Source organism: Mya arenaria, chromosome 5 (assembly GCF_026914265.1).
Source record: "Mya arenaria isolate MELC-2E11 chromosome 5, ASM2691426v1".
In the NCBI taxonomy this organism is placed as follows: Eukaryota; Metazoa; Mollusca; class Bivalvia; order Myida; family Myidae; genus Mya; species Mya arenaria.
In genome coordinates this window covers 15,500,265-15,519,618 of record NC_069126.1, presented here as the reverse complement: position 1 = coordinate 15,519,618, position 19,354 = coordinate 15,500,265, and the positions used below count along the sequence as shown (strand labels likewise).

The following is a 19,354-nucleotide window of genomic DNA, read 5'->3' as shown; positions in this document are numbered from 1 at the left end:
TTTCAGTGTAGCTGAGTAAATTTTGTAGGTATTCCACTAAAAGTTCACCGCAGGTATTTCAGTGGTATAGTCAAACTTACTGGGAAGTACCTTAAAGTACTCCTGACAATCCCATTACATTTGGAGTGGGAAAATGCGAAAAAAAAGGGCAAAAAATGTATGTGTCGTAAAGTGATGTAATACATCAGTATTCAAGTAACATTCAATGCATTGTACACAGTGATGTAAATTTTATGTAAGTTTTTGACAATTGTCTTATTTCTTGCAATTGTTAATAAGGCCTTAAAAAAAAAAATTACCATTACCCGACCCTACCTACGGAATAGGCGCCGACCCTAACGTTTTTTATAGTCAGTTTGAAAAAAAAAATGAAAAACTAAAAAAAAAAAAAAAAAAAATTTTTTTCTTTTTTTTTTGCTTTTCAATATGTAGTTTAAAACCTTAATTGCTTATATAGAAGATAACTTTAACACCATTCTCCAATGATGAAAATGACATTCTTATATAAAGCCTAATAAAAAAAAATAAAAAAAATAAAAAGCCTACCTACCCAACCTATTTTTGAAAAGGGTGTAACCCTAACCAAACAATTATTTTTTTAGGCCTAATCATCTGTGTCTTCTAAGAATAGTATAAAAGTAATGATTAATGCAAATATGTAGTCACAACTGATCTGATTTTTAATTTGTTACTGTATTGGTTTTTTGGTAATTGATATCTTGCATTTACTAGAATTGTTGCTAAATTTGGATGTCATTATATGATAACTGGGCGTAAATGCAGGATACGTCACTCAAAACTGGGAAATATAATGCCTCTCTGAGGCAAGAAATTATTAAATCATTCCTTATCAAACCTCGTTTGTAAGTATATTTCTCTGTAACCTGAAAGCAAGACTCACAGATATTTAGCTTTGCCAATTATTCTTTGCAAGAGAAATTGTTTTACAGATCAAAGTGCAGTTTTCACATACCAAAAATGTTCAGGTCTTGTGCTATTAATTGTAATGTTTTTTAAATCAGCCAAATTTGGAACCAAATATTGGCCATACAATTCTATCCCTGATAAAAATCAACTTTTTCCATCCATTAGAAGGATCTTCTATTAAAAGCCCCTGATAAATGTAATATGTGCCTGCGTTGAAATACAGTGTCAAATTAAACCAGACATTCCTTAAACTAAAACTTTTAAGACATAAATGAGTTGACCACACCAAGAAATTATGCACCAGTCAATTGTAACCACGGCCCCCAGGTCCTGGGGTATACCGGGGATTTCAGGGAAATGGGCCATGTTTTTATCTTCCAGGTGGCCCCGTAGGTGAATGTGGTGTTTTTCCCTTAATTGTGCCCAAAACAGTGGGGAACGGGTCTTACCTAGAGTCCCTGGGGTGCGGGGGGATTTGGCGGGGGTTTTACCAGAAGTTTGTTGGGGATTTTACCCAGGCTTGGCTGGACCGAAAGTCAAAGTCCCTGCTATTCCCAGGACGTGGGGGCGGTGGCTACAATTGACTGGCGCATTAAGTACTTGACCATCATTGTATCCCTTCTTTTGGCATTCTGAGGTCAAATAGCTGAAATATTAGTCTTGGACAAATTCTAGGGTATGTTATGAATTTAAAAGAATTGTATGTTAGTTATATATAAAGCAGTACGTGGAATTATGGATGTTCTAAAGTGATTTTAGAACATAAAAAGTGAGTTTAGCTAACAAATAAAATATGGCTTATTATAATTTAGACCACAAAACAAGAAAAGTCTAATAATAATAATCACTTTGGAATAGAGCAAAAATAAATAAATAATGACAATACTTCCAATTTATAAAAATTCAATGACATATTGTTTTATGAACATTAGTAGCTCATTACTCAAAATTGATATAAATGTCAAATAGAACTGTTAGATATAAACATAATTAAAGCAAAACGAGCCGCGATCTAAAGCCGACACCGTCATGTCTGTTGTTTTTCAGTTGGAAAAGGGACATAACTAAACAATTTTACAGCCAGAGTTATGGGCCTTGTTGAACCGAGTACATATTGTCTTTGGCAACAAGTGTACCAAGTTTGATTTAAAATATCTTCATTTAATTTGAGTTATGGCCAATGTTACTGTTGTTGCATATGCCTAATTGCTAATACAATAATGCAATAAATGCCTAGATTTTTTGAAGACAAGCTAAAAATCTATACTATAGAAGAAAACAAATTTCAATACTTCGAGTAATAGGTGAACTTGCCTGGCTTAACATAATTATAGTGTATTTAAACTTAGACGTTTGAATACCAAAAAATAACTGTTTGTAGGATAATAGATATCAAAGTAAAAGTCTAAAATGGTTAATTTCTAAAATTAATAATTTCTTTTCTGTGATTGTGAAGGTTATGGGTTTCTATCAACTATTGTGGTGAATTATGAGTGTATTAAAGGGATATCACTTAAAGCAATAATACCCCAAATGTTACTTGTTTCCTGTCTGACTTTTGGGGGTCATCGAAAGGCATCCTTTCGTCATTCCTTTCTGATCTACCTGAGTACATCTGTAGACAAGGATATATTCAATGCATTGTGATTGGAACATTCACGATAAGGCAAATGCTACAGCACAATTACTTAGAACAATTCACTAAGGAGCTCAAGCTTAGGTCAATTAACTAATAAGAAACAAGACTGAGCTACTAACTGACACTGAGAGGGAACAATTGGTAGAACATTTCAGTGTGGCAAACTAGAGAAGGACAAAAAAAGTGAAAGCAAAATGTTCTTTGAGTGCCACTTTAATTCATGTTACTTTTTCGCATTGACTCCTTGATGCAATTTAATGGGGGAGGAGAAAGGTGAACTGTGTAGAACGATTCACTGAGGGGGAACACTGGGTGGAACAACTCACTGAGGGGGGAAGGAATATGGCACAATTCACTCACTAAGATGGACACAGGGATGGACAATTCACTAACAAAAAACAGGGAACAATATTTGACTGAGGGATACAGCATGGAGGAGACATGGTAGAACAAATTCACTTAGAAGGAGCAAGGAAGAAGAATTCACTTAGGAGTAGCATGGTAGAACAATTCACTTAGAAGGAGCAAGGAAGAAGAATTCACTTAGGAGTAGCATGGTAGAACAATTCACTTAGAAGGAGCAAGGAAGAAGAATTCACTTAAGAGTAGCATGGTAGAACAATTCACTTAGGAGCAAGAAAGAATAATTCACTTAGGAGTAGCATGGTAGAACAATTCACTTAGGAGGAGCAAGGAAGAATAATTCACTTAAGAGTAGCATGGTAGAACAATTCACTTAGGAGAAGCAAGGAAGAAGAATTCACTTAGGAGGAGCATGGTAGAACAAATTCACTTAGAAGGAGCAAGGAAGAAGAATTCACTTAGGAGAAGCATGGTAGAACAATTCACTTAGAAGGAGCAAGGAAAAAGAATTCACTTAGGAGTAGCATGGTAGAACAATTCACTTAGGAGCAAGGAAGAAGAATTCACTTAGGAGTAGCATGGTAGAACAATTCACTTAGGAGGAGCAAGGAAGAAGAATTCACTTAGGAGTAGCATGGTAGAACAATTCACTTAGGAGGAGCAAGGAAGAAGAATTCACTTAGGAGGAGCATGGTAGAACAAATTCACTTAGATGGAGCAAGGAAGAAGAATTCACTTAGGAGTAGCATGGTAGAACAATTCACTTAGAAGGAGCAAGGAAGAAGAATTCACTTAGGAGTAGCATGGTAGAACAATCAACTGAGAAGGAACATGGTAGAACAATTCACTGAGAAGGAACATGGTAGAACAACACACTGAGAAGGAACATGGTAGAACAATCCACTGAGAAGGAACAATGTAGAACAATTCACTGAGAAGGAACATGGTAGAACAATTCACTGAGAAGGAAACCAGGTGGACCTTTTCACTTAGGAGGAACAGGATGGAACTTCATTTCAGAGGAACATGGAAGAAAAATTCACTACGGAAGAACAGGATGGAACAATGACAAGTAAAATGGTAGAACAATTAACAGTGAAAGTACCTGGTAAAACAATTCACTAAGAGGGAACAGGGAAGAACAATTCAGGGCAACACTTGGTATAAAAAAGATTTTAAGGGGACATGGTAATTTTTTTTAGTAGGGACAAGATAAAACAATTAACTACTGAGAGGGACACTGAGTAGAACAGATATATCATGTAAGACAAGGTATAGAATCATTCACAAAGGAGGGACAGGGTAGAAACATTATCTGAGGAGATTAGCTCAGGAAGAACATGGTAGATCAATTAACCAAAGAAAGTTATCGGGCAGACAAATGAAATGAAAACACTGATAACCTTCATGAAGTATTACAATTTATGGTATTAAACACATATGTAATAAAAAAATAAATGTTTGAATTGCTTTTGAAAGTATGTAATAAACCATGTGCTGTAATTTGGTTTGCATTCAGCAAATGTTTACTTTCTATTACTCAATAATCATGTTTGAAAGAAGAGATCATTTGCACAAACAAACTTTTATAAAGCCCATGGCTTATTTCCAATAAGTAGGAAATTTATTTCAAATACTCCATGGTTGTCAATTGCATATGTACATGCTCATGAATAAATCACTCTCAAGTTGTGATTTCTTCTGTTTTAAACCTTCCACACAGAGCTTTTCTGTGGACTTGAAAAGCTTTTATTAAAATAAATCAAAACAAAACTCTTCACAAGATATGAGGACTTGAGTCTGAAAGTATTATTCATATAAATCATATTTCGAAAGCTCAATTGTATGCCTTTTAACTGCTTTAAATCATAGGCTTATGCACACAGTCTTGGCCCACGTTAAGATTCACTTCAGATTGATGGACACATTTCTTCTGATCTTCTGTGACCCAAGAATTTATAGACATAACTTTCACAAATAAAAGCTGACAGAATAGTGATCAATGCATGATCTTTAAGTACATGCTGACATACAACAAAAATTTGTAAATCCCTATAAATTTACTAATATGCTAAAAAAGAGTTGAACTTAAACTTATGTCATTTAAATGATATTAGTAGCTCTATATATATCAATTGAAACAAAGAAAATTCCTTTACTAACCTGTTTGTTTAAAAATCTAGAAAAACTTTCTGACATGATTGTATCAAGTGAAAACAATACTGCTTATCAGATCAAGAAAAATACCTTATAACAATTACAAAATTGACTTTTGAATTAATACTGGTATTGTAACTTGAGTAAAAACCTTTAATTACCATTTTCTAATATATTGTATGGTATAGAGTAAACAAACATGTATTGAAACACAAAACCAAAATCTTTCTTGTTTTCAGCTGACAATTTAACTACCAAGTACAATAACATTGTGCCAAATGGCAGTTGTGACACATTAAGTAAAATTTTATAATACATATTTTTTTATAATGTTATGGCATTCTTATTATAGATCTCTCAAGGACATTTTTATTCAATGAAATATTGAGTAAAGAAAAAATGAACTTTTAATTACCATTATGTGTAAGTAGTTCATGTCTCAGACTTCTAATTAGAGCTGTAATTGCTACAATGTGTAAAGTTTCTTCGTCAAACAAGTCCTCCGTTACTAATGAGAAGAAAAGATTAGCAGTAAAAATATAGAATCAGACTTGACTTACATCAGCATAGCCATATCCTTCATAGGAATCCTGCATCTGGTATGGTACTCCAAATCCCCTCTGGTCCATACCCGGCCCATTCTCTGGAACGGGCATTAATGCGAGCTGCTGCTGGGATGGCGAGGTGTTTCCAGACTGACCAGGAGGTGGGCTTATAAGTCGAAGGTTAATATCCACACTGATTCTTTGGCCGTCCTCCGTGGTAATTTCTTGTGAGATGGGCTTAAGTTCCATGTGCCGTCGAAAAGGTGAAGAAGGATTTACAGCAGTTGGTATCATCTCCGTTGAAACAGGAGGTGCAGGTTTGTTATCAAGGGGTTGAAGCTGGCGTGTCGGAGTGCCATATCCACCTCGAGCTTGGGAATATCCACTTTGCTCCGCACTCTGATTCGGTCTATACACAGGTGGTTTGTAACCCTGGCCTTGATTAGGCAAAGGTGCAGGAGCTTCAAATTTAAAAGCTTGTTTCACTTGGGGATTTGTATTCCACCTTCTCTGAACAGGTTTACCTGCGCTTCCCTTCTTTGACTGAGCCGAATCTTTTTTCCTTGAGAGGTTTGCAGCCCTGTTGGCCCAAAGTTCCTCTGCTGAGGAGGGTTTGAAGCCCATGGGATATTGTTCAGGTGGTTGGTAGCCCATGTGCTGGGGTTGTGCCGATTGCGATTTCTTAGCAGGAGCTTTCCTTTTAGGTTTAGATGGAACTTTTGGTGTGATAAATATCTGATCTAGCTTTTCCTCTTCTTCTTTCTTTTTATGAACAATTTCGCGGTACGATTTTTCGGGAGGTTTACCGTAGTCATACTTATTCCCTTCTATATAATCATACTTAGGTGCTTTAGGGTTCACTATGTCCATACGCTCAACATCCTCTGGATCATAAAAGTCAGGCTTAGAGTCTTGTTTCACAAGTGCTAAACTATAGCTCCCAGATTCCTGGTAAGGATTTGGAGGAGGATTTTCCCAATCCTGTTGCTGTTCGTAATGATTATAATCTAAAGAATCTCTTGCATACCCACCTCTTGCGTTATTTCTATCATCAGTGTATTCTAATGAATCTCTTGGAAACTCATTCTCCTTTTCATAACTGTCTCTTCTAGCATACCTTGGTTGTTCAATGTCTTTAACCTTATTTTTATCAATTCTGCTCTTCAAGTCTTTCTGGTATTCCTCTTCAAGTCTCAAATCCTGATCATCAGTTGCAGTATTTTCCTTTTTGTATCTGATATTGCTTTCATCCTCTCGCCTTGGTTCCCGATCATATTCTTCCCTTTCATTCCTAAGTCGGTCATACCGATCTTCTCTATCACTAGCTTTATATTGTGAACCAGTATCATAATGAGGATTCCTGTCTCTGTCTCTATAATCTCCGTATCCATTCATTTCATTTGATCTATCTTCATATCTTTCTCTATCATCCTTAATTGACCTGGTTTTATTTCTTTCTGCATACTTATCATCCATTCTGTCCTCATAACGGTTATTGTCTGTCCTCCGTCTATCATAATCACTTTCAGTCTTTCTACTTCGTGCATCAGCATAACCGTTTGTGTGATTATCATCACCACCATAACCTCTTCTCTGGCTATCCATTTCTCTAAATGTCTTTCCTTTATCGTCAATATCGTCAAGCCTACTACTCACAAAGCGATACTCTTCCTCCTCTTCTCTTGTGAAAGAAGGAGATTCTACATACACACGTTTAATAGACTGGTTATCAGCTCGTTCACGACTGTCAGGTTTAGGAGTATGAAGAGTGTCCAGAGGAGGATGTTGCGGTGGCAAACGACCCCTAGAATTCTTTGATGCTGCTGATAACTCTCTAGATTCCCTTGGAGGATCCCAGTCAGGTGGGGTCTGTGGAAGCTCCTCTCTTTGAGGGGACTTTGCGTATGGGGTTGGTGCACGATCTCGCAATCTACTTTCAACTAATTCTCTTTCGCTATCAGGTACCCCTCTTTCTTGCCCACCTGAGAATCTTACTTCACTGCGATGATTTGAATTGCCTGTGTGTACTCTTTCACCTTGTGCTCGTTGGATTTCAGGGTTTGTTACAGCATATACCTGACTGTTACTGTGAAGACTTGTGGCTGGTTTTTTGTTAGGAGGTGGAGTAGTTTGGACGGGTGGGGAAGGGGGAAGGTCACTACGATTAGTCTGGCCTGCTTGTGCCTGAGTGTCAAATGGGTAGGGAACGTTTAAATTATCCGCTAAGTCTGATCTGCGGGCTTCGACTTTTTCAGGACTCGCCTGGCGTTCTCTGTATGTATCGTCACCAAAATCTTGAACGCTGTCACGTCTGAAATTGTTAGAAGACACTATGTGTGGTTTATTTTTTGACAGAACTGGACTTTCTACCTCATATGTTTTACGTCCAGTAGCTGTTACATCATGAGAAGAAAAGGGAGTTAAAGAATTTTGCCGATCAGGCACGTGCAAATCCTGACCAGCTTGTGGAAGATCACTTTGTTGAGGAAAGATAGGTGAATCAAGGTCAGTGTCACTATAAGGTGCTGGAGAAACGTTGCTTAAATCTAAGGGAGGTATACGCTTTAGCTGCTCATCTTTGTCAACAGAATCAGGGTGCTTAACGTTAGTCTTTTGTGAATGCAAACTCAAACCAGTGTTTTGTTGTGCAAATTCCCGTGTGTTTGTTTTGGCATGCAAATATCTAGTAACACTATTTTCATTCAAGGCATGCGAGGTTATAGTTTTTCTGTCAGTTTTATCTGCATTTCTAGATTTTAGTCTTTTGTGTTCGTAATTATTAGTATCACTATCATTAACACCTTCAGTATCAGTTATAACTATACAACTTGTTTCTTTAACATCTAAAGTAGTATGTGGTTGTTTATCATCAGAAGAAACAGATTTTTTCTGACTATATGTTGAAGACTCTCTATTAACACTGTCTCCTCTAGATTTCAGGGAATGATAATCAAAACGATTAGATCTAGGTGTCTCTACAGTTTCTTGTAAATCTAATCTAGAATCTTGTGTAGTATCAATATGATCTTGTGTGTGCTCTTGTGTTATAGAAGCAGAGTCAAAATGAACACCATCAGATGAGCCCTTGTCCAATTTAATTTCACTATCCTTTTCCCTATTAGTATCAAAGTTCAAATCAGACTTGATCCTAGAATTATTCTCAACCCTTGATTCTTTCTGAAAATCGGTAGAAGCATTAGGTGAAGCATTAGACACAATAGTGTGAGTAGATACAACATCTAAAGCAGAAGGTGAAGACACTGACAAAGATCTTGGTGACTGCTCTGGTTCTACAGGATGAGAACTTCGATCCCGTAATGACGCACTCAGTGCCGAGTTCTGGGTGACTATTCTTCCGTGCGAAGCGGATGTACGAGGTGTGGTATGTTGCGAGTGCGGAACTGACATATTACCTAGTGGCCTCCATGGCGTTATCTGGGATCACATTGGCTCCCAGAATGTTTGGACAATGGTAAACTCCAGTGGTCAGCTATACCTGAAAAGATTAGTATGACAAACTTTATAACTGTTTACAAATTTACCTAAAACAATTCTTTGCTTAAGAATCATTGATATATTTACCCAAAACAATTCTTTGCTAAAGAATCATTGATATTTGATACAGATTTTGCGGTTGTCTTGTGTTTGTCTGAAATGTTTTTGGTCTTTGTGCCACATACAGTATCCTTTAAGTAATAGTTACTGCCCTTCATAACCTGTGTTACTGAAATTATGCATTAGCGCTTCAGTGCGATGTAAATTTTCAAGCACGCATTATAGTAGTTGTATTAACTATTTAGTACCATGAAGAACAATATGTTCAATTAAACAGTTAAGCTCCCCCTATTTGTTACATATGATATGGGAGGTAAAGTTATAATAGACAAAACCAAGGAAACAATCAAACTATTTACAATATCACAGTATGGTTTTGCTACTCAGACTTCTGGCTATAGTTTGTATTGCACATCTTAAAGATGTCATCTTTGGAAGCTTCCAGGTTGAATCAAAATTTAAGCAAATTACTTCTGGAATCATTTCCCATTGCAGTGTCTCATAGACTGTTACTTCACTCAGAATGCATGAATATTTTTTGGTGATTGTATTGATTCACATGTAAACATACAGTATATACATGTTACAATTAATTAAAAAATAAATCTTGAATAGCTCTGTTACTTAACCATTCCTGTCAGTTTAAGACCAAGTGAAAATAATTACATTTTTTTCTCAGACAGACAATTTGTCCAAGTAATAATAGGACTGTTCAGGGGAAATATATCTTGGTGAATAGGCAGACTTATGTCTTTGTAAATCATTTCAGGGCTCAGTTACTGTTTTACATCTGTATTGTAATTATTTTTCTTCTAAATACAATGATATGGGGAGAACCCTATTAACATTTCATGAGATTGCTCTTGGTTATCATTTGTTCACCTTTCAAGGTCCTGAAAAGTACAATTATATACAATAAAGCTACCAGGCTATATGTACTTTTCCAAATCCTTAAAACAAAAGAACTTTCAACACTATAAAAGAACATCAAATAACAAGGATTTTCCTGATGAAGAAAACTCAACTATCAGACTCATTGTGTCTTAAGTTTTCCAACTTACTGTGCATCACCGGACACCCATTTCCAATTTACTGTACGTCCCAATGACCCCCATTTCAAACTTACTGTATGTCCCAGGAACCCTCATTTCAAACTTACTGTGCATCCCAGGGACACCCTTTTCCAACTTGCTGTACGTTCTAGGGACCCCCTTTTCCAACTTACTGTACATCCCAGGGACCCCCATTCCCAAATTACTGTGCATCACAGGAACCCCCTATTCCAACTTTCTGTGCGTCCCAGGAAGCTTTAATTCAAACTTACTGTGCGTCCCAGGAACCCCCTTTTCCAACTTACTGTGCATCCCAGGAACCCCCATTTCCTTCATACTGTGCATCCAAGGGACCCCCATTTCCTACACACTGTGCATCCAGGCGACACCAATTTCCTACATACTGTGCATCCAGGCGACCCCAATTTCCTACATATTACATGCATCCCAGGGACCCCCATTTCCTACATACTGTGCATCCAAGGGACTCCCATTTCCTTCACACTATTCATCCAAGGAACCCCAATTTCCTACTTACTGTGCATCCCAGGGACCCCCAAAATAAACTTAAATGTGCGACTGTATTATCTGGACCACATGGAATTACCAAAGACCTCCAATTTGTCAATAATCTCCACCCAGAGATAATAATTCCTTTAGACCAGAGGGGAAAAGCTGGTTAAGAGTGAACAATGGCAACTATTCTTATTGAAAACAACAATTTATATAACCACAATCAATTAACAGTTTGTTTCATATTTCCGTAGCAATTAACAAAAATACCAATGCCTGGTGGTCATGTTTGGGTACTGGAAACACCAAACAAACTATCTATTAATGTACTGTAGCCTGATATTAAATGTGAAAAAATCTGATACTGCCAAGTCCTCTCATAATGTAAGTACATAACATGCTTTTTTTCTAAATTATGTGGTATTTTCTATACTTCAGATGCTGATGAGACTATAAGTATCAATCATGTGTTTCCGGTACGGATAGGAAAATCCGACCCGAGGGCACGCGCGTAAGCCGGTAACGAGGCTTGCCGAGTTACCGGTCACGCAGCGTGCCCAAGGGTCAGATTTTTCGATCCAAACTGGAAAAACATGATTGATATTTTTTCTTGCATACCTTATATTCTGAATTTGTGGAAAAATTGACATTGAAAACAAACTTTTGTACAATTACACCAAAAAGCGTGTGCGACGTTGTTTACCAACTTCATAGAGCACAGTAATTTTGAATAACTAAAAATAGCATTTTTTAACGATTATTTATGTTCAATTTCAATTAAAAGTCTTGCAAACATACATATTTGATTGTGCTTTATTGGAATGGCATAATATATTTTTCATAAACCATACAATTTAATGAAATAAGAAGTGGCGCGTTGTTGTGCGTGACTCATTTTACATGGGGTATGTAAGATGGGTTTATCCAGCACTGGTCACATGACCGGAAACACACGTCCGGCAAGCAAGAAAAATAAATTCACAACGCTTAAATATAAAACAGTGGCATATACAGGTGACACACATAGTATTTTTCATCTCATTAAAACGACTAACAAATCCTGTTTGGTTGTCCGGTTAGCGCACTCACTTCTCACCTAGGCGACCTGGGTTCAATTCCTGGCCTTGGCGCATGGGAGTTTGGTTTATGGTCACCAAGCTGGACAAGTGGGTTTCGTCCGGGTTCTCTGGTTTCCCCCACAACACAAGACCACACACTCGCATAAAATCTGGCCAACGAGAGTGATTAATATAATTTTGTAATAACTTGTTTCACAATCGTTGTAAAATAAATACACAAGACCACACACTTGTTGTAAAATAAATATGTTTAAAATAATTTCTGTTTAAACAACTTAGTTACTTGTTTGAACGATGTAGTTAGTTATTTAAACATATAACATATCTTGCTCAAACGATTTAGTACCTTTGAGAAACAAATAAATATCTTGTTATTAATTAAGCAAGGATCAACTTTAGTCTAAAATAATAGACGTGTTATACGGGATTCTTCCAATCCCTAACGTCTAAACGGGAATGTGCAAAAAACGGGGGTGTTTTAAAAATATTGAAATTGTTTTAAGTGAAGTATTTTATGGTTGAAATTGATCATAAAGAGTTTTATTCATATTTTGCCATGTAAGAGAAATGTTATTTTGCACTAAACAAGCATTTAATGCATTAAAACAAGTTGTTTACCTTTCCAATAAAACGAAAGTTGACTGACACAGATAACAATTATGCGAAGGGTAAGAACTCGATACAATCGTAATAACTCGGCCTCCTCCGACAAAGCTTCGAGATAGACCTCGTTATACAATCGTAACAACTCGGCCATGGCCGAAATGTTCGGAGCGATTTAAAACTGTGCCCTGAAGCCTTGCAGGTGCCCTTCATGTATATATCGTTATGTTTTGACAGAATGAAATGAAGAAAAGCCGTCAAATTCATAATTATAAGTTGGATATCAAAAAATTGTGTACGGAACTAATATAAAATAACATTATCTGGTAATATTTCTTGTTTTTATGATATTTTATAGACGCTATATGCTTTAACCCGGAATCCTGATCGGAACAACTACCCACGTTTGATACTTAACAATTTGTACGTGAAGGATTTGCCATATCAAAAATCTAAAAAAATCCGTCAACATACAATTATTTGGACTAGGATCAACTTCAAACAACTAAGCTGACAGTTGTTAGTTCCAGCCCCAAATCAGACACACTTTTATTTCATTAACAAGTTTGCATAAATTAATCATTGTAGGCTCACCAGGTGTCAGGTACTGTACCAACAATAAAGCTATTGCTATGAAAAGATGAACATGTATGTAAGATTTGAGAGGATAAAAATGCATTCTCTTAACAGGTCCCGAATGACTTGTTTCTTCACTAAATCGTGTATTATAAGCTTCTAATATCAGGAACACATTTGTATATTGTAATTTATGATTGCTTTGTGGCAGGAATGAACAAACAATAATTTTACAACACATTTATTACGTTTACGGTTTAGCCTTTTTTATAATTTGTTTTCCTGCGACGGGTTCTCAATCCCAAGACCATGTCAGGTTACAAACTCTTGCTCTAACTTAAGACCAACATATGAACATTTGACAGAATGTCAGAGATACTAATGTAGAACAAATTTCTACAAGGAATGTATCGATTTTAAAGACAAACAAATAAAGAAAAAAATATCATGGGACAGGTAAAAATTACCTAAACACCGGTTAAACCATTTGGCCCTAAACTTTGAAATATGAGATAGAAGCATTCAAACCTGTTCCAAAATTCCTTCTCTCTAAGAATACCAAATGTAATCACGCCATCGTCATTCACTATCTAACGATAACATATTTGCAAACACGTTGAATCAACATACAAAAATGGCTATCGAAAACATATCCCGTCATGCCTCATTATTTACATGTTGCCTTGGAGCTTGATTGCGCGCACCTGTTAAAGGTACTGTAGATTATTTATCGAATAGACATGTGATGAGCGAATATGAAAGAGTTTAACAGTTCCTTCTTTAAGTATACCTCACTGTGGTGAAAATAAGTGAACTTAAAACCTGTCTTAGCTGGCACATGCTTTTGAAATTGTCTTTTCATCAGGAACACCAAAAAATAATAAGAAGAAGATGAACTTGAAAGGAAAAAAAAAGTTCGATCATTCAAGTCCATTGTACATGAATGAGTAACAAACAGCGTACCCCATTTTAACAATATACACGTTGATGGCAAACTTTTTATGCATGATTTAAAGAATTTTTTGATAATTCGGTGCATTGTTTGGCGAAATAGTTTCGCATAGATCATATATCAGAACATGAATCCGAGAGGAATGATAATCGATTGATGTGAACTCATTATTGAACAATCTCTAGACATTCATCTAACAACTCGTACAAGATGTTTTAAATCACCCGGCAACTATACAAAGCTTGACATGTTCAACGCTGACTACTTGTATTAAAATTATATATGGGATTAAGAGTGAGCAAACACTTAAACAAACCAGTTGAATATACTTTAGATAGCGGCCTTAAAGTTTCACCGCTCCTTAAACTCTATGCTTCGTCCGGTCAGTTTCACTGCTTAGCATTGTAGGCTTCGTCTGCACACTTAATTCATGGCAACTGCAACATGCCCCAATGCCTAGAAATATCTTAAGCTTAACATGCTTAAATAGCTTACTTCACTTAGCCAAAATGCAAACTTAAATTTATTTCGATAAATAAAAAAGAATTGTGATTATCAGAACATAATTTCTATTTAAAGTTTTTAATCTCTAAAAGAAAAAGGAAATAGTACACACATTATAGGGAAATAATAACCGTTAAATAAGCTAGCTTAGTCCTGTTTTAAGAGACTTAAGAGGTTTCGGGAAAATGGGGCCAGCTGTTAGTTTTATTTATAAATTCATGGTTAAACTGTCAGCAAGTCAAAGTAAAAAGAAATTGAATTAAAGAAATGGTGATTTATCGCAAAATCAAGAATGACAGTGTTTTCTTGCGTTAAAACAACTCCAGAATCAATATACAAGCGGCATGTACGTTTGATATTTAAAAAGACTTCCAAATTTCAAGGGTCAATTACGTGTGTTATGTAAACAAGCTGTTTGAAACAATGGTAAATCTTCATTAGAAGTTTAAGTTTGCGTTATTTTTAAATTAGTATTTAAAATATTGACGATACAGCGTATTCCTTTTTTAATTCTTGGCACATTTAATTATTTAAATGGAGAGTTCAAAAATATCATAACTGTCGAATTCATGTTCGTGAGAGTTTCTGTTTGGTTTGTGTTCATACAGATTAAAAACCCTCATAATTTAGAAACATGTTTGCAAATTCTTCACCAGCATGAACTGTATTAGGGAGTCCAATGACGTTTACCAACCGGGCCAGATATATAAAACTACAAAGACAAACTAGGTAACCTTACATATATCCAAGATCCTGTTTAAAGACTAACGGATCATGGCAAAACAAATACTAAGCCAGAAAGATAACTGCACATGGCAACACACAACGTATAGTTATATAGATAAAATAAGATAAAACTATAGTTATATAATTTCCAACGAATTTTCTGGATAAAAATGCATCGGTTTATCGTGATAAACTTTTCTACTTGGATAAAAACAGACTCCCTAATACAAGTGCCTTCATTTTTTCTCTTTATTTTAAAATTAAGATAAAATGCTCCTTCCTAAGCAAAAATGAGAAATAATGACAAGTCGATATAAGCGCATTATTTCAATCAAATCTAATAAAGAACCAGACATATACACTTAATTTCACATTAGCATTTAAGTTAGGATATTCATTTAGAAATTTAAAGGCAACAAATTTAACAGTCTGTAATTTCGTTTTATTTTCTTCTAACAAATGCCTGTGGGATTTGTTTTTATTTCAGAGTTATACGAACGTTTTACGTCGGAACAAACGTTTAAAAATGAGACTAGCTATTCAGACAGATAAATATTTAGTTAACTATTTTATGGTATGCACTTGATGGACCTATGCGTGCCTACGCATGTAAAATCTACGGAACTACATGTAGGACCTTGAAAGGTGAACACATGATAACAAATTTCTTCCGAGGGAAAACAGATTTTGTTTCAAAAGGAGTGTGTTTTTTTAAATGTGTTAAAAACCTATGCTTTCAAGTCAGAATATATAATCAGTACCAGGTGCATATAGATGGATACAAAAGTATGATCATTTGTTGTGTTGTAATTTACATGTATGTTTGAGATCTGTTTTCATTTAAATAAAACAACTTTAGTTTTTCTCTGGTACCAGTGTTTGTTTCATGTGATAAAACACTCATCGACAGAAATTTGAATAACAACCAAGACAAAACATGTATTAATTTCTCCTTCAGTCTGGTATGTTCACGACGTTCTATGAATTTATGTTATTTACTATTACACACTGGTACTTATGGTCTGTTTTATATCTATCATCACTCCATCATCTCTAAATGCATTGTCAGATAACCCCGATACACTACCACATTATGCTTTTTGATTGGCCAGGAAAGTCTCGTAATCATGAATTCTAAATGAGGCAATCGCATTTGTTCCGCAAGGGTCTAGTTGCTTTCCCGTAGAAAAATATTCTGGCGCAAGCCGGAATTGAACCGGGTCCGACATTTTTTGACAGCAGTCAAGAGAACTCTGCCATGCGGAAGCTACGGACAATACAGGGTTATTGAAGAATATTTATTTGTAATTTGCGAATTCATTGGAAGAGTTGTCTCCTCTGCCCCATGCATATCCACTTAAACGAGATTGTGTCAGTCGATTGTCCCACGGTATTTAAGAAGTATACTCTATATATATATATATATATATATATATATATATATATATATATATATATATATATATATATATATATATATATATTTCACTATAACTCCTCTTCTTATAAATATTACACTATAAGAAGTTGCAGTTTTGAGTCTTGATTCTCAAACTCAGGCTCAAGATGTTAGTGAATATGGACCCTGATTCAAAACCATGCGAATGTAATGTAGGGGAAAAAGGGTTTTAAATCTAGTTTTAGATTATATTTAGAAGAAGGTTTGTCATGATTGTTTGCGGGTGCTTCCTCATCTTTTCACAATGTCTAATCCGAAACGGTGCATTTTAAGCGTATCGTTTTACTTTTTTTCTCGTATATTGAAATAAAAGAAAACTTTGACGATTTTTTTTTGGTGGGAGGGGTGGCGGGGTCAGGTTTACCCCATCCCACCACCCACACACTGGACTGCTATTGGATTACGACGCATTAATAATAACAATTCTTCTGATTTTTTTGAACGGTGTTCTATAACTAAACAAAAAAAATATATTATAGATACAGCAATTGCCAGTGTGATATCGTAATTTTCTTGGTATATTGTGGTCGATTTAGAAAAAAAACATATTTAAAATTCGCCAAATTCATGGAGCTGGCTTGTATTTGTAAGTGTATTTAACTTACCAATGCTAATCCACTGGAGTTATATAGGCACTTTTTAACTCTTTAAATTCCCTTCGTACAGCTAATTGTTAACAATGGTTAATATCCAATTTCCATATATTTCATAAAAGGGTAAAACGTTTCCCCCAAATGCGCCGGTGAACTTTAAATTAAGTTATTCCAATAAATTGTTTCAATATTTCAAATTAGACAATGGCTAGTTTTTCCAAATGTGGCAAGACTTGTACAGATCGATTACATTTTAACTATGACTTTATACAAGTTAATTGATTAAACGCTAAGGTTGCTCACGGGTATGTTCGCTAAGTAAATAGATCATGTATACTTTTGGCAGACTTTAATTCCACCAGATTAGTTATAAATCAATTGACGAATTAGGTGATAAGATAAAGTCAAACGCTGTTGAAGTACCATTAAATAAAAGATCTCCAGTTTTAAAGAGAATAATGGTGAAAGGATAAAAGCCAAAGTCCTTGTACTCAAAACCGGTGTTAGCTCGCTCAATCAAACACTTTCCTGAAAAAAAAACTGAAGTGGATCAGTGTTTTTTTAGACGGGGTTTGTAAACATAACTTCAGATGGATGTCTATTGATGGAACCCAGACAATTGATCGCATTGATGACGAAAGTCATGGCATTGATGTTTTTAAGGCTAAATATGATTATACAATGTTCCAGTAAAGTTTGCGTGCTTAAAAGTTGACGAATTATTATTATGCATTTCAGCTGTCAAACCAAAAAGTTTATCACGGGATGAAGGTCGTTTTGTGCGTGTTGTTTGCTGCTAGGGCCGTGCGGTGTTTCATGGCAGTATTGATCAAGGTTTGTATACAACATGATAAAGTGCGCCATAAAGTTACGTCGGAAGGCAATATTTTGACTTTAAAGAAAGATAACTTCACTATTTCTTCACCATTTTAAAGGAAACATAACACAGTCTACGCCGCTTACGGAGCCCCGCCTTCGGTCTTTTACCAGAGTTTGATTGAGAGTTCAGTTTAAAACACTTCGAATAACCTTTTTTTCAATAAGGCCGTCTGACGGAGCACTGTCAAAACATTTGTTTTGAAATAGGTTTGTCGAAGTGTTTGATGAAACTGATCACCTTATCAAACTTCGGTAATCAAACGAAGGCGGGGCTCTTTAAGCGGCAAAGACTGCCGTTTGTTTTATTTAGAATGGTGTAGTAAAAGAAAAGTTATATATATCTTTGATTTAAGTCTTCATTTTAAGCAAAATGTTGCCTTCCGATGTAGCATATATGACGTAATTTATCACGTGTTATACACACACTGTTGATATCAGAACGTTTTGATCCCAAGTATGAATAATTGAGACGATAGGTAAAAATACACTTGATATAAAGCTATTGACGATTATAACATTCTTCTTACTTTCCACAATATGGCTTGGGTTTTTTTCAAGATGCACTCTTTCTCCCCCCCCCAAAAAAAATAAATAAAAATAAAAATACAATAAATGCAATTGTTTTGAAGAGATAGGGCACAAAATGGGCCCATAAAATAAAACCTTCGAACATTGTAACGCCTATAAGACCATAGTAACAGTGGTTACACTGGTTTATTGTAAGGCGTGTATGCTGAAAATTGTGTTACAACCGGTTACATCGAAGATTTTCAAAGTTCAACTACAAAAAATCGAGTTTTCAGGTCGACATATGATTAGAGTTATGCGGATGCATTAGTTACAATGAGTTACATCAACGTTTGAAAAAGTGTTTATTTCTATTACTCATTGTAACTTATGTAACTGCATAACTCTGATCATATGTCGACCTGAAAACTCGATTTTTGATGAAAATTTTCGATGTAACCGATGTAATCAGTTGTAACCAATGTAACCCGCTATATCAGATAGAAAAAAACACTTTTTCAAACTTTTCAGAAACTTTGCTGTAACTCATTGTAACTAATGTAACTGCATAACTCTGATTATATGTCGACCTGAAAACTCGATTTTTGATGAAAATTTTCGATGTAACCGATGTAACCAGTTGTAACCAATGTAACCGCGTAACCCGCTATTTCAGATAGAAAAAAACACTTTTTCAAACTTTTCAGAAACTTTGCTGTAACACA

General features: G+C 35.6%; 1 protein-coding gene across 6 annotated transcripts in view; it reads right to left on the bottom strand.

The window, feature by feature from the left end:
* Window positions 1–17,479, bottom strand: part of LOC128234745 (uncharacterized) — a 32,882-nt gene extending 15,403 nt beyond the window's left edge. Inside the window, exons 1-4 of one of the 6 annotated variants that reach the window (XM_052949205.1) lie at window positions 17,256–17,479; window positions 11,848–11,979; window positions 5,647–9,127; window positions 2,456–2,542 (exon numbers count right to left, since the gene is read on the bottom strand). In XM_052949205.1, the coding sequence (XP_052805165.1) occupies window positions 2,456–2,542; window positions 5,647–9,039 (3,480 nt within the window). In that variant the 5' untranslated portion in view covers window positions 9,040–9,127; window positions 11,848–11,979; window positions 17,256–17,479. Of the gene's footprint in view, window positions 1–2,455; window positions 2,543–5,646; window positions 9,128–11,847; window positions 11,980–13,537; window positions 13,674–17,255 lie in introns of those variants that run through there. The other 5 variants (XM_052949204.1, XM_052949207.1, XM_052949203.1 and 2 more) reach the window with 5 other exon arrangements.
* Between the last annotated feature and the right edge of the window lie 1,875 nt (window positions 17,480–19,354).